This window comes from Haemorhous mexicanus, chromosome 4 (genome assembly GCF_027477595.1).
Source record: "Haemorhous mexicanus isolate bHaeMex1 chromosome 4, bHaeMex1.pri, whole genome shotgun sequence".
Lineage (NCBI taxonomy): Eukaryota > Metazoa > Chordata > Aves > Passeriformes > Fringillidae > Haemorhous > Haemorhous mexicanus.
Genome location: NC_082344.1, coordinates 55,832,025 through 55,849,003, shown reverse-complemented (window position 1 = coordinate 55,849,003; position 16,979 = coordinate 55,832,025). Strand labels below are relative to the sequence as shown.

At 34.9% G+C, this 16,979-nt stretch overlaps 1 protein-coding gene across 1 annotated transcript; it reads left to right on the top strand.

Moving 5' to 3' along the window:
• Positions 1-410: 410 nt before the first annotated feature.
• DTHD1 (death domain containing 1) lies at positions 411-16,058 on the top strand. Its single transcript, XM_059845672.1, is given in 15 exon segments — positions 411-687; positions 4,499-4,942; positions 4,983-5,151; positions 5,183-5,249; positions 5,251-5,430; positions 5,889-6,188; positions 6,837-7,016; positions 7,857-8,106; positions 8,913-9,066; positions 9,636-9,697; positions 9,700-9,924; positions 11,140-11,334; positions 11,789-11,820; positions 15,147-15,204; positions 15,769-16,058. Coding segments are annotated over 15 exon segments (2,883 nt in total).
• The last annotated feature ends 921 nt before the right edge of the window (positions 16,059-16,979 follow it).

Sequence of the window (16,979 nt, the reverse complement as noted above, 5' to 3'; positions counted from 1 at the left end):
TTGGCAAGTATATAATTGTAAATAACCAATTAAATTTGATTTCATAAGTACTGATCATTTGTAGCCACCAAAGCAAGAAATTGCTCAGATATACTGAAATTTTAAGTCACTGCTACATTACTGAGTTACATAACCTCCCTTAAAAGTGCATGGTGTACATTGGCATCTCCTGGCAATCCTTGCCTGTGGTTACAGAACAGCCACTCCTGCCTGTCACCTCGTAACTTTTTAATAGTCAACATCAACTCAGAGTTTCTCAGCTAGAATTTGCTTTGTGGAATACAGTACTTTTAAAAATTCTGTTCAGGCTAGAAATGCTAAACAGTGTAGTAGCCTGAACCAAGGACAACAACTTGTGGAAGAGTTTGAGCAAAAAAAAAAAAATTGAAGTAGCATATTCTGAACATAAAATGGATGTAGCTGAAAGTAAAATTACACCTGCAGGGAAATCAGGACAACTCCTAGGAAAAATCTCTTACCTGAACTTTCTAGCAAGAGATGTGCTTCTGAAAAGTGATGTGGATAAAGGATGTTTGGAGGAGTATGTGCTTGGACTGACCATTTTAGTAAAAGATCTGAGCAGATCCCTCAGCCAGCAGCTGGAGAATGTTACAGAAATTATTCAAGACACCTGCCACTTGCTGAGTGCTCTTCCTGATAAACACAAGGAATTGACTGGAAGTCCAGGCAAATATGGAAAGATTTATCTGTAAGCAGACACACTGGGTATATTAGATGCTGAGTTCTGCTCATCATTCTGATGATGCTGGGGGACCTTGATTTTCATTTGTTAGTATTTCAATACTTGGAACTTTATTAGACCAAATTAATTCATATTCCCACAGTTGTATCACCTGTGTGAGTCCATTCCATGAGATTCAATATGAGACTCATAATTCTCATTATGCGACCAAAAAATTATTAAAGTAAAATTAACTAAACAGAATTGTTCAAAGTTTTATGTACACTATAGTTTAGTGGGATTATCTTGGCCAGACACCAGATGCTGACCCAGTAACTTACTAACCCTTCTTCAACAGGAAAAGGAAAGAAAATAGGATGGAAAAAAATCCTGAGTTGATATAGAGAAAATCACTTGAAATTACCATCATGGGCAAAACAGACTTAATTTACAGAACAAATTAATTTAACTTATTGTCAATTTAAATAGATTTGGATAGTGAGAAGCAAAGGCAAAACATTGAAACAAGACCTTTCTTCCACCTCTTTTTTTTTTATGCTCAACTTCATTCCTTCATTCCCAATTCCTTTACCTCCTCACCTTCCTGAGGAGTGCAGGGCAATGGCAAATGAGGGCAGCAGTCTGTCCATAACAGTTCACTCTACACTCCTTCCTGCTCATTCTTTTCCATGCCCCACTGTGGGTCCTTTCCATGGTCTGCAGTTCTGGTCAGGAAAAACAGGCTTCTAAACAGATTGCAGTTCTTTCAGGGAATATCTACTTTCCGTGGCATTGGGTCCTCCTCAGGCTGCAGGATATCTGCTCCAATCTGGTCTCCCAAGGGCTGCAAGGGAATCTCTGCCCCATGTCTGCAGTACTTTCTCTTCCTTCTTCTCTGACCTTGTTTGCAGGGCTGGTTCTCACACTTTTCCCCTCAGTCCTCAATTTTCAACATATTAACAACATTTATCAAAGAAGAAGAGAAAACTAAAACTTCTATCTAAGGTCTCTCAGCATCAAACCTCAAAAGAAGAGTATCCAACAGCCAAGGGAGGTGATTCTCCCTCTGTACTCCACCCTTGTGAGCCCTCACCTGAAGTACTGCATAAAGGTCTGGAGCCTCCAGCATAAGGATATGGACCTGTTGGAGGAGGTCCAGAGGAAGGCCATGAAGATGATCAGAGGCATCAGGGCATCTGCCCTTTTAAGAGAGGTTGAGAGAGTTGGGGTTGTTCAGGCTGAAGAAGAGAAGGCTCTGGTGATGTTGCATCCTTCTAATTCTTAAAAGGGGCTTTTAAAAAAAGAGGTAGAGTGATTTTTTTTTTACATGGACACTATCACATACAGTGCTAAAATAGGAGGGAACAGTTTTAAACTAAAAGAGAGATTTAGAATAGATGTTAAGAAGAAGTTCTTTACTTAGAGAGTAATGAGACACAGGAAGAGGGAGAAGTAGAAAGAAAGAAGAAAACTTATGGATGCCCCATTCCTGAAAGTGTTCAAGGCCAGGCTGGATGAGGCTTTGAGCGATCTGGTCTACTAGACGGTGTCTCTGCTCATGACAGGAAGGAAAGGTGGAAAGAACCTTAAAGAACATCTCATTCCAATCCAAACCATGCAGTCATTCTGCAATGATTCTATGATGCAAAGAGAGAGAAAGAAAAAGATTATAGACAGAAATGTTTAGCAACACTTATGTTTCTGAGTCTTTAACCTATGGATTTATAAAGTCTATAATAATAACAAAACATTTGAGTTTAAAAAGCCTCCTTCTAGGCTCCAAGCAAGCTAACTGTCCTGTTGGCCTCATGGTTTATGTGGTTTTTAAAAAATTCTTCTTTTGTCAGGTTTCCAAGAATCATTCTCTTCCCAAAAAGCTGCTATTTCTCACCTGAAAAAATCCCTTAAAATACTCAGCAAAGAGGTTTGGAGACAGTTGCATATAAACTACCTCTTTATTCTAAGGCTGTGTTATCAAACATCAGAAAAAGCACAGAAAAAGAAGTGTTAGAAAATAAATGGGGAAGGGGAAAACCACAAAAGAAGACTTATTTCATGGTTAACCTTGTAATTGAATGGAAAAAGTGTCTTTCCATGTGACACAATCAGATAGTATAAGGTTACAAGGCCGTATCTTTTCTTGCCCATATTAGAAAAGTCACATTTACAGCATAGAAAAATGCCATTGTTTTGAATTACCCTCTTATCTTCAAATTTGATTTTAGGGAAGTTTAAAGGGCTGTACAATTTGTTTGAGGATTTTTTTGTCTTGTTTAGAAAATGCAAAATTCAGGGGGGAAATGTAAATTTTGACAGTTTTGCCTAAGCTTGACCTTTACCTTACAGTGAAACTGGGAAGTGGTCTTTTACAACCTCTTCTGCAAACAAAGCTCTTTTATTTCCAATCCTTTTTTTCTATTTCTCAGTCCTGTTAAACTGTCAAGAATTTCTTCATTACTGTAAAAGTGCCTGTGGAAAAACAGGAAAACAGTATTTCTTTTTTGAAACTACCAGTGTAAACAATACTTTTAAAATGTATTTGCTTACCTTTTTCTTTATTTTTTTTCCAAATATAGTCAAAGTCTAATAAGTCACTTGGAAACTGAAGAAGTATTAGAAAGGAATATTTTTTAGACCAAGTTAAATAAGAAAAATCTATTCTGACCTGTACTTTTTGTAGGTTTAAATTAATCAGATGTAAATAGAGATGACAGACCTATCTAGATCACATTGATATGTGATGGCATTCTTAATAAAATTGTTTTCCAAGCTGAAAACCTTGAGGTATTATTTACCTCATATGATATTAAAAAAAAGTGAATGTTAAATCAAAGGCTTCCTGTAAGACTTGTATCAGCCCTTTCTGTTTTCCTTTCCTTGTATCTGTACACTGGAAGTGGAGAGCACACCATACTGTGTCTTATGTCTATTGTCTTATTTGTATTGACTTTCACAAGATTTAACCTGCAAAGCAAAAATATCCATACAGCACACAGAAATAAAATTTTCCAAGGTTTGCAATATATCTGACTAGTGAAGATAATCTCTACAGTTATAGGGGCTGACAGCATAAGATGCAGGAAGAGCTCTAATTTTAAATCCTTGGAGAGAATATCTGGAATAATTTCTAAGAAAAGGTTCAAGTTAAGAAAAATAATAGATCATAAAATATGTAAGTTAAAATCCTACATGAATGGTGCATAGTGGTTATGTGCTTTTTGTGCATTCTTCTTCACAAAGTGGTTTTAATTACATGCAAGGGCAACCTTCACCATTCCTGTAACTGGATATTACAAACTGCTGAGCTTGTATTATATGTGAGCTGGAGGTTTTGTGTTATCATCTATTCTTCATAGCAAAAATTCAGAGCTTCTAGGGTCTGAATTTAAAATAAGGTCCATGTATAACAGCCTCGCTAGAGACCTATGCATTAGAATCTTACTGGATTCAATTTTTAGGAAAAATAATGATTCATTTTAAAGATCTTACCAAATTGATTTGACTATATTTTATCAATACCATGCTTTGGATTGATTGTCATTAAGAATTTAGCTAGTGTCTGGTCATTAGAAAAGTGTTCATTGGAGTTGCCAGAGTAAAATTTTGACAAATACATACACAGTTGTTCTTAGACAAGTATAAAAATGTACTTGTCTATATTCAGTTCCTTAGAAATTGACTTCACCTGAATAGCAATATATGCAAAAACATTAAATGGAAGCCAGGAAATAGAGTATGCTTCATGTATTGTATGGTACTATGGGATTATAAGGAATTCAATAAATATGTGTATAATAGTTTTCCATTTTTGTCTAGCTTTCATAGCCAAATGTATTTTTTTTTTTTTTTTTGCCTCAGAATACAATGGAATTATAGATTATCTGCAGAAAGAGAAGGAGCATTTGATAAATACAATCTCACACCTTCAAGAGGCAGAAAATAAATTTTATGCTGCAAACTGCAGACTAGATGGTGATTCTCAGAACCAGACTGGTGAAAATGCTTCTGGAGAAACAGAAGTGCTTTGTTCGGAAGGAGAAGCAGCAGACTCTGTGCAAGCATCTTCCAGTTCCATTCAGCAATTCCAAAGAACTCCTTTTCTGAACAAGACAGAAAGTCAAAATGTCAATCAAACCCATACAAGTGAAATTAAAACTGTGGGGAAAATTGCATCATTAGCTGAAAACAAATCTGCTCAAGAACAAGACACCAGAGAATCTCCAATAAAAAAGGAAGATGGTGAATACCATCTAATTTTAAATTCAGACCCTAGAAGCTCTGAATTTTTGCTATGAATTACTGATAGTCTCTTTTACAGAGAAAAAAGAGTGCAATGGAAAGGATAAACTTCATGGAGATAGCTCGGTTGCTGAAGAGCCTCCAGAACTGGAGGCTTTTCAGGATGCTCTTACAGGCAGTGAGGAAGACATTCTGTCTGGGACATTGAAGGAATCAATACATCATGAATCGTTTTGAACAGAGGGAAAAGGAAGTAGTCAGGGACTATTTAAAAGGGCTAGAAAGTGAAGACCACAAACTGACAGAGAAAATGGAAGACAGTAAAATATTTTTTTTTAAAAAATGAGATCTTTAGAAATTACCTAAGTACCTTCACATCTTCAGCACAAACTTATGATCTTCCTGATGTGAATCCTTCTGAGAGTGATTCAGAAGAAGTACAAAAATCTAGATACTGGATGAACAAAGAGTAAGCACATATTCTTCTTTTTTTTGAAGAACAGATGCATGTAATTATTGCCTATTAACTTATAAACATATGTGGGTGCAGAAACTCAATATACATGTACTGAACAGATGGTGGTTGTGCATATAACAGCAGTTTACAATTTGAACATGTGCAACGAAGATCTTTCCCTTTGGTCTAAAGTAAATCCTAAGTTTCTATTTGCATATTTTTTTTATGCCAAAGAGGGACTGAGTCACAGCTAGTAAAGTCAATAATCTTTAAATTGTTGGAAATTAGTAGGAAAGGATCACAATTCATCAGTTTTACAGTAATTTGTAAGCTGTTCTGAAACAGGCTAAACATAATATTTTTCATGATTTTCTCATTTATTCTTAAAAATTTTTTTTAATTATCTTCTTATGCTTCATTATAGCTCATGATTACATTGAAGTATTTAATTAAAAATACAAAATGCTACCCCACTCAAAATACAAATAATTTTTTTTTGTAGATTTCTAGTCAAAAGGAATACCTTGTTTTATTAAACCCCCTGCAACTGTCCTGGAGAATCTGAAGTGTAATATACTCAATGACACTAGTTCCTTGGAGGTGGATGATTCTGAGGAGCTGGTCAGCAATGTCATCAGTATTAAATGTTATGAATATGAAAAACTACTTTTCCCTATCAACATTGCAATCCCAGCTTCATCATGCTTCAGAGGAAATTATCAGGAAATTATGGTGAAGGTGACTGATACCAACTTCCAGTCAAACTACTTAACTCCTATTTCTTGGCAAGGATACCAAGGAAACCATAAGGTTACTCTCATCAAAGGATTGCAAAAGCATCATTTGAGCTTCCCAGTTAAGTCTCTTGAGATTTTCAAGTAAAGTTGTCATTATTAAATCATATTGCCCACTATGTGTGGTTAAACAGAACTTTTCTTCCTACTTTCTCAAGCATTAATTCTATTTGAAAACTAGTATTTACTAACATTCTTTTTTTCACTTACAACGTTAAGCAAATGCTTGATCCCACAATATTAATGGTTGAGTAATGTTTCATGATTATTGTAAATAAGTGCAATGCATTGCATTATTTCATAAAAGCAAAATTTAGGGCGAATTACTGTGCTTTTAGATCACAACAAAGTCACATAGTTCCACAAGTACAAGTAAGTACAAACTATATCAAATGAATACAGTTTTTAAATGCAGAAGTGTTGTATTGGACCAGATTCATCACCCAGTTTATAAATTTATTTCATTTCACCTCAATCATACACTGGAATATGAATAACATCACATGATGACTAGAGCTCACCAGGTACTTGGGCATGCAGGGGGCAATAATATTCAATTTATTTTCATTTCATGCTTTGCTCTATAGAGAATGTTACCTTCTCAAACTGTGAAACACAGCTTCCTTTCCCTCCAATAGTCTAACCTCACATTCTCTTTATTCAGGAAAGTTTTGCAGAAGGGAAAATTTATCATCTGTGTGTTTTTTCTGTGTTGTCATGCTTAAAGAAGGAAACATTTACTGTTCCAAAGGTAAGAATCTTACAGAAGCTGAACGTGGATTCTAGAATCTCTTTCTGTTACCATCCAGAAACATTTAGTTCTCCAGCACCTATGCAGTTAAAGGTAAACTTGAAATATGTGGTACTTGTTCCATAAGCTTGGTATCTGATCAGTTCTGAAGTGAGTATGCTAATGATGTTAAAGTGCAATCTCTTCCAATATCAGAAGTCTACAAAAAGTGGTTGCAGCTTCACATCCTGTACATGCAGATTTCCTGTCAGCTTTGTTAAAACCACATGTCAGGGATATCTTTAGTTAAAAAAGATCTATCTACCCTTGTTTGATATAGTTCAGAAAATATAGTCATTTTCAATAAAGATGTGTCAACTCAAAACTTTAATTGCTTGGCCCAGTGATCAAGTTAATGGAACCATTTCTCTCACCTGACTCATTTCTCTCACCATTTCTCTCCTTGGTGTCAGCAAGTGCAATAAAAGGTTTTTATCGTGTATTAGTCTTAGGCTGAGTATACTCTCAAATTGTGCTTCAGTTATGTTTCTCCCTTTCCCCATTAAGATGTTAATTTGGAAGTATGGAGATATTAAAATTATGAAAAAATATAGATGAGAAAAATTTCAGCAATTTTTCCAAATCAGAGGAAGCTCATGAGTTTCAAAACTTGAACTCAAATCCGGAACAAAACAATATAAACATTTTAGGCAATAAAAGTTCCAGGTTTTGATGAATTTCAAGCATTTTTCTGAGCTTTGTATAAAGTGCTGTTACTTGGGTAAGGTTGTTCTTGGGTTAAAGAGAGGAGTCTGATTCTTCTGTGATAGCCTAGCCAACTCCAAAAGATAAACCAATTTTGTAAAACCAATTTTTGTAACAAAATCCAGGCATGTAATGGAAGATTTTTTTTTTTTTTTGCAAGTTGATTATACAATTGCTTTCTATATTTAGATTCAGCCAATTGAGCCATCGTTGGTTTCAGCATTGAAAGCAAGACATATGTATCACTCAGTGATACCTACTAGCACACTGGTTCATGTCCAGCATCCTTCATCCCAACCTTTTAACAGCTCAGTCACTCTTTCTCTACCCTGTCCTCCCAACCCAGACAAAAAAAGACAAGAAGATGAGACAGAAAATGCAAAAGCCATTAATGCTACAGTAAAGAGGGTTGCTGCAACATAAAACCCTCACTTCAAATTCACCAATTTTTAAAGCATCAAAATCAATTAATTTTAACAGTTTCTGGTTTATGATTTCTTGTATTAAAACTATGTTTGTTCTTTAATATAGACTGCAATACCGATGAGCTTTGTTAGAAACACTAGAGCAAGCCCTCAAAATTTTCATGCTATAGTTTCACCAGAAAAATCAATACAGTATTTGATATTTATTCTTTAAATAGGGTGACCACTACATTTCTAGCAGGAGTCAGAATGAAGACTGGGAGAAGTTTTTTCACCAAGAAATATTCAGACATATTCACCAAAGTAAAAAATTGAGCACAAACAACAGACATGACTTAAAGCTACTGTGTTCATAACACACCAAGTTGCTTTGATCTTTGAATTTTTTCATCTCTACTTCCACCTATTTCAATGGCTGCCTGAATCAAAATGCATGGCACAATGGTTTATACTAGGTCAATTTTATGCACTAGATAAAAGTCCAGACTTCTCCAAAGTATGCAATACAGTATTTCTAAAACTTTTAAGACAAGTTTTTTTAAAATGTCTCAAAAAAGCATTAAAACATGGAGACTCCTGAAAAAAAATATGATCTCTATGTTTCAGCAGTTTCTGGAGAATTGAAGAAAAAAATCTCTAAATAATTATATCATTCACATACTCTGCAGTATCTTTCCAGATACAGATTTTAAGCAGGGTGGGTAAAAGTCATCAAGGACAGCAGCGGGGAAAACAGCTACAAACACAAGCTTACTATTTCTGCAGAACTATTTTTATGTTATTTTTCCTATAATTATTTGGCTTTCCAGGGTTGTGAGCACTTCTGTGAGAAAAAGTGGGGACAATCTCAGTGATACTTTGAAATTATTAGGTCATGGAAACAAAGAAGAGGGGTGGAAGGTGTTTGATGATGTTATTATCCAGAATGCACAGAATGAGCTTGTATCTTTTGAACTAAATGAGCATTTAGAAAGGTAATGTATGAATAATTTAAAAAAATTTTATTCACTGAAATATTTAGTTCTGTGTTTACAAATAAGTGGAAATTAGCAGTGTTAAGAAATCATCCATTTTTAACCATTAACTTGCTCCTAGATTTGTTGCTCATAATTACAAAAAAACCCCACCTTTTTCATTTATAGAATGTACACAATGTAGTACATAGAACCTTGAAAAAGGAAATGCAGATATCAGTCTTAATTGGCAAATGTGATTTAGCTCTCTAACTAAAAAGGCATATTTATGTTTTAATTCTTATTATGAAATATTATCTTACTTTCATGTAAAATTCTTGTGTATTTGAAATCATGCCTACATAGTCAACATACTTTACACTACAAACACAAGCAAATTTCCACCTTTTCATGTGTTGGAAACAAGGATGATAAGAAGGTAGCAAAAGTTTCCTTGGAGAATAAGCCCCATATGGTTTAAAAAAAAAAAAACCTATTAGCAGTTGATAAATTATTTAAAATAAAGCTCTTTGATTTAATTTTTTTTTTTTTTTTTTTTTTTTTTTTTTTTTTTTTTTACCTCACTACAGCTTTGTGGCCATTTGCCTTGCATTCCTTTTTCAAAACAGTTATCTTGTCCTCTTTGCTCAGGCTCCGTGGAAGTTCTCCGTAGCACGATGGCTAATGTGATACTGTATCAGAAAAGAGCAAACCCATACAAAATAGTAGTTTTGCTGTCTGCATCCAGAGAATTGACCAATGAACTTCAAAATCTCCATGAGAAGGGTTATTTTGGTCCCCCAGAACCCAGACAGCAGTTCCCATTAGGACAAGGAGAGCAGATTCATTTGAGATTTAGAGGAAATATTTCTGCTTCAGGTAAGGCAGTTAATTCAAGCAACTGTATGAACATTATCAATTACCTCAGCTATTAAAAAACGCTGTATGGGAACACATGTAGATTGAAGGTACTCACATTACACATTTAGTGTGTAATGTTAGTTTATTTCAGAGCTCTGTTTCTTCTCAAAGAAAGGAATGTGGAGCTTAATGAGAAACTGCTCCAACTGTAAAGAAAACATACGACCTGAACGAGGTCCTGAGCAATGTGCTCTCAGTGACCCTGCTTTGAGCAGGAGAGTTGGACAAGATGATTTTTAGAGATCTCTTAAAACCCTGTGAATTCTGTGAAACCTGGTTCCTCAGAAACACATGGTATTTTAAGAATTATTTTAAAAGGACAGGTTTCTGTCTGCTGCTTTGTCCAAGTAAATTCACTTATACTGAGCAAGAAACCAAGGCAAAATATTGCCTCTTGTGAGTTACACTGTGAATTGAGGGATGAGAGAGAGAGCCTAGCAGCCTAGAAAATTCCATGTAGTGGCTGCCACCATTCAGAGACTTTTTTATAGGGAAAAGAGATAAGAAGCCTCTGAAAGGTTTTCACCCTAAATTGCATATAGTCTCTTCTGTCTGTCTTAGATTGAACACATAAATATGTATTTGACCCTCTGAACATTTTGTACATAAACTCTCCCATTGAAAACTGCATGTACTCTAAAGAAACGACTATTCTTCAAAAAGAGAAGTCTCCAGCCCATGAGAAATGTCTGCTTACATAAACAAAGGACAGTGTCTGTAGATGTATCAAATAAATGGATTTAGAAAACCTAAAAATGCATCTACCCCTCTGCTGCCATTCCTGTTGCTATTACACATTGCTATCCATCCTGAATAACCAGAAAGCATATACTTTAACTCCATTCACAACACCCCTTTATTCTTCTTTATGTTATGTACATACCTCCTTTTCTGTTCCTTGATTTCCAACTTGTAGCACTGCCTTCACCTCTTACTCTTGAAGCCAGCTATTAAAGGGCTAAGCAAGCTAGCTACAAAGATTTGCCTACTACTGAAGTTGGCTGAATTCAGATATTCAATAAAGTAAGAGGAATGATAAAGAACAACCAAGGAACAACCAGATGGTATATGATTACCTTTACTTGATACATGCTAATGAATTACTTTAGATGCCATGCATCTAAATGCAGTTTAAAAAATCTTTTTTAAAAAAATTTATTATATGGACTGCAGAGAATGGAGAAGACTTCAGGAAAGTCTCCAGACTGATTTTTCATTCACAAAGACAACTAAGGCTGGAACTCCCAATTAAAGTAGATTAATTTGGTAACCACAGTTCACCTCATTACAAAGGAACAGCAGTGTTTTATAAAATTACCAGAGAGATGATACCAAAGAAATGGGAACAAAGGTTTCAGAGCAAACTTCAGGGGCACACATTGAGCAACCGCTCTGCCTGAACTCAACCTCATTTATGGCACCAAGAGATCATTTTGGCAAAGTGCTCTTGGACATTTTTCAGTTTGGTCATTAGGAATTTATCTGCTACTGAAAGTCAGCTCCAGCAGAATAGGGATGAGATATGGAACAGCATTACATAATAGGCTTTTACAAAGGAAAATCTTGGGCTGCACAGTCCAAGAAAATTTGACTCAGTAATAATAACAATAACATAATTGCTACTTTAAAGATAAGAGAAAATCAACTATGCTGACTTCTCTGATTATTTAAAGATATTGTAAGTGAGAACATGGACAAGCAGTTGATACCTGGAAGACAGGAACAGTGAATTAAAAAAAAAAAAAACCTTTAATTCAACCATACATATTTTAGGACACAGGATTCTCTCCTCCTTTCCATATGATGAATATCAAAACGTCTTCACTGTGCAAATTAGCATTAACATTGCCAAAGGTGCGTTTCCCACTTGATAATATTAGAGACATTTCCCTTTCTGCCTTACCTTATATTTATTAGAAAAAGGTTCTTGGTATGATTTTTGATTTACAGATAAACACAGAAGTCACTGATAGACTTCTGGTGCATCATCAATGTACAAACATTCTCAGAATTTCTCTTAGCTGTGGCGAAGGACCCATATCCAAGTTTAAGCATGGAAAAAATTCTAGCAGAAAGTTTTCAACTATCTACTCTCCCCAGCTGGAAGGGAGAAATTATTATGGCACTGTGATATTATTACTGAAGTTTCAGGTGTATCGTTCTTGTTTCATTGTCTTGGGAGCCCAGAATTGCAAATTGTAGGATCATTAAATGGTTTGTGTAACCTGTCATCCACCTATCACCTGATTATTCTATTATTCCTGATTAGCCTCTGCAGTACAGTCATATGGGCAATTATCTCCACCTCTGGTGAAAGCTAATGCTATATAAATAAATCTTTAATATTCCTTCAATGAAATCTCATTGTAAACTTTTCAAAGAGCCTATGTACCAGCACACTATGTTGCGCAAAATGCTGCCACTAAACTACTAATATCAGTGTTGCATACATTTTAATATCAAAATATCTACAGAAACACTTGGTCTAAATCTCTGGTGATAAACAGTAGCCTGTTTGTCTTTTTCAATTTGTCTTCACACATATTTATTTTTTTTCAACTTCACTCAATATATATTTTTACCAGATGATAGTTAAAAGAATCTGGAATGCCTGATTTTGGTTGTGACAAAGACAGATGGCAACTATTTAAGGCAACTATTCTGACTACGACATCTCCACTCATTTCTATGAAATTCCCATCTAAATTTCTTTTGTAAAGAAGGCAGTAACTGTACAATCATAACCCATTTTTTAGTATCTATGTGCCCTCATTATCCACTTACAAATATATTGCTGACAGTGGTCAAAATACTTTTTGTTTACTTTGTATGCAAACATTCACATCAGTTTTTACTGTAACATATATTTCTACAGAAGTAATCTGATTTTCACCAATGATTCCTATTTGTGATGCTTTCCTTTCCTCAGCAACAGCAAACACCTGTTCCTCTAACCTATTTTGTTCAACACAAGTCAGATACAATGCATTAGGTTTTAATGTCAAGTATGTCTGTGCATATCTACTGGTTTCAAAGATTTTGTATTTATGTGACACAGTGGGCTAAGGAGGTAAAAGATTAATTTCTCCTTTTCTGTCTGTCCTGTTTAATATGCTACTAGAGTCTGGTCATGTCTGAGAGGTCCATTTGACAGAGCACATCAATGTTACTGGCTGGGAACGCTTTGCAAAAATAGATTGCTGTAATACATATAGACATTATGAAATTACTATTCTGCTGAAGTTTTATGTCTAATGACTGTCTAACAGCAGAATAGCATGGTATTCCCTGCTTCAGAAAGGCAGTTGAATGGCTAATTGAAGGGCCTTCCAGACTAGAAAACTGCTTTTACTGCTAAGAGTATTTTACTTAAGCTGTCAACCAGAACAGCAGGACCACATGCCAGTGCAGCTGAACCATGGGTGAATTTAGCACTTCACCACAGACACTTAAACTTTAAAGGCAATTTACTGTTTTAGATCTAATGTATTTTATATTATTACACTATTTTTAGACAATACTAATTTTCAATTCTTATAATTGTTGCTACTATTTTAACATTAAGTAGCATGAAGTGGTTCAGAGTAAAGTCAATGCATGGGTAATTGAGTTAATCTACAAAAACTTTGAAAATCTAATATAGACCTTTGAGGTGGTAAATTCTCATTAATGAATGAAAAAAACTTTAAATACAAATGCATCATTAAACAAAGCCAGAGAAAGCTGAGTCTTGGAAGAAAAGCAATGCCCCCTTCTGGAAGAGCTTTATATTCCCTTTATTCTGAGAGCTCTTTAGCCATGTCATTCTATCTTCACATTGGGGCACATCCAATGACAGAATTGCTGTAGAATCATGCCAAACGAGGCAGATTCAGATCATAGAATCATGGAATAACTTGGGTTGGAAGGGTCCTGTCAAGGTCACCCAGTCCAACCCCCAAGGTCACCAGAACAGTACCGCACAGGATGGTTTTGCACTGTCATGCAGTGGATAATGTGTGCATCCTGTGTGCACTGAAATCACCTCCCAGAATGACTGTGTACAGGCCTGATGAAAAGTTGTTTAAGTCACAATAGGTAATGGTTATAAGTATATTGGCCTTATGGCTATGCAGGTCAGTACATTTGAGACACTCCAAATATTGAACAGTATTTAAAGCCTGTGTTATAGAAGTGATTGAGATAAGCTCCATAATGCTCAGTATATCAGAAAGAAAACAATAACTTTTCCAGTCCAAGTTTCATGTTCTTAATTCCCAAATGAAAAACAGAAGATCAGTGAATAAACCTCAGGCAAATTTCCTTGGGAGAGCTGTGAATAAACACCCAGGTAATACAACTGAATGTGCGTGACAAAAGTAACATGGGCACTGAAATAGATAATTTCATTTTCAAACAAAAAATCTGAATTTCACTTCATACAAACTAATCTCTTTTTGTGCTCAGTGCTTATGTAAGTAGTTTCTTGTTCTATATGCAGTAGGAAACAACACTAAAGCCCAGAAGACTTTTGTCTTTCTCAGCCATAGCTAAAACAGGACAAAACTTTACATAGGTAAAATAGGACAAAACTTTCTCTCCAATGTTTAGAGAAGAAAGAGGAAAAACTCTCTACTTTCTAATGGAACTTATCTTTTGAATTTTGATGATTTTTCATGATGATTTATTAGAAGATGAGCTATGTAAAATGAATAACTATAGCTACAAATATAGTGTGGTTACCTGACCTCACAACAGCTACTGCATAACTAAAAATTGTTCTTTTCCTTGAAAGAAAAGCAAAGCTAATGCAGTGTTCAAAATTAGAATCTGTAACATCTAGGAAGGTTCTATACAGATTTTCTATGCACCCAGTTTATATACATCACTTATGGCATAATGCTATTAATCAAATATTTGTAAAGTTGCATGAAGGATGAACTTTTTATAAGAGATAATAAACACCCACTTGATCGATGATAATTTTGTTAATTTATTTAATTTAGTAGCTATATACTGTTTTATACCTGTTGATGGTGTTAATTGTTTCTAATAATGACAAAAATATTCTAAGTAAGTAGAAAAAATTTAAAATGCTTCGAGTTAAACCTCCAAGATTTTACTGCAATCCACTCCCAAATCATATACCTCACCTCTTACTCATCAACATCTCTCTTTTGTCAACACATTTTCTTAAATAGAATGAAAAATTGATCCACCATCCGCAAAGTACAAAAAGAATTTTTTCTGATTCATCAGGTAAGAAAACAACCATTAAATTAATGTCAATAGAAAAAAGACATATGCTTGCTATTTTTTTTTTCCCAGGGCTTGTTTCAGCTGTTTCTGACACTTGAAAATGCCATATTCAGAAAGGAAATAGTTAATATGTTAAGAGGTAGTCAAAGGAAAAGAGATCTGTTTACCAGGAAATGCAACAGCTCTTGTAAGATACTGTTGTGGTGGGATGCTTGAACACCATATATATTTGTGTATCAGGAAATCCAGTTTGTACTGGAAAGCTCCAGTATAATTGATGAATCAGTTGCAGTAAATACTGAAACTCTTTTATTTTATTGCTAACTTTCCCCATTCAGTTCCAAAAATTATAGATCATTGCTGAATCTGCTCTTGACTAAATTCAATTCATACTGCAGAGCAGTTATCAAAAATGGCATTGGAAATGAGATGGGATGATGTTTCCACCAAAGTATAAAACACTCCCTATTTAGCTGGGGAGTTTAGCCACCAAGCCTCCAGCTTTAAAAAGCTTTTCAAAAAAAAAGATGATTTATTCTTACTTCACTAATTTTTGCCCTTCAGAGGCCCTATGGGACAAGTTGCTGTTCTGGCTTGCAGAAGAGCTTGCCGAAGACAATACATCATTGTTTGCTCTATGTTTACCTGTTTGACAGAGCGTGCTTCAGCTTGTTAGGCTGAAGTGCCCTGATAATTTAACACACCAGATCTATGAACTGCTTTGCTGCTGGAAAAAGACCCTTCCAAAGTCAGCTGATAAACAGCAGCTCTTGTCTTGCTATTTGCAGAAGAGTGACAGAAGTGATCTTTCAGAAGAACTTCGTTTTAAGTGGCAAAATAAGGTGTTCACCTGAGAGAATCACTGGCAACTCACAGCCCAATTTATCTTCTTTCTTGTTGAAGTGTATGAATATTTCCATGATACTTCTGGATGAACAAGTGACAGGGATATCAGTCAGGAGAAGACTGTTTGTTACTTTGCAACCTCTTTAATAAGCAAAGTATAATAGCCATGTCCTTGCTTGATAAAAGTGAACATTTCTTCTATGGAGAAGTCAGATATTGAAAATAAAGGTATGAATAATTACAGACTGATCTGCATAGATTTCTGAGAACTTTAACTGTTTGTCCATGCCATACACGGTCAACACAACATTTCCACATATCTTAAATATTAGAAATTGTCCATTATCAAAATGATATGAATCATTCTATAATATATGGATTGCTCTATGTCCAGTTTTAATAACTACCAAATTCTTCAGATTACAGCCTAATGTACAGACAGAGGTAACTTCTTCTTACTTTCAGATTTGTTAGTCATTAATTCTGCTTTTATATTCTCCGTGAATATTTTTAATCCTTGTGAATATCATACAAGATTTCAGTGTAAGCTCATGTGAATATGTAATCTCTTTCCTGAATTTATGAGATTTGTTGCCTCACCTTAAACTGTCATTTTAATGGAGTTTTTTAGGTTACCATCAAATATGGAAAAAGAACTATTTCTTCATAAAAATTCTAAAATGTGTGGCTTTGACATTTTGTTTCTTTTACTAAGTTCTTGAATTAAAGGTACAGATAGTTAACTCCAAGTATTTGTGCCATTCCTTATTCATATTTTCATTCTCTAAAAACTCATTTCTTTCCAAAATGCTAAGTAGGACTAACCTGATTTTAAAGGCAGAGCATGAGTAAAGTTGGTATTTTCTAATGGTGTTTCTACTGAAATAATATTTAATTTACCATCTTCTGTTATTTACTTCTATATCGCA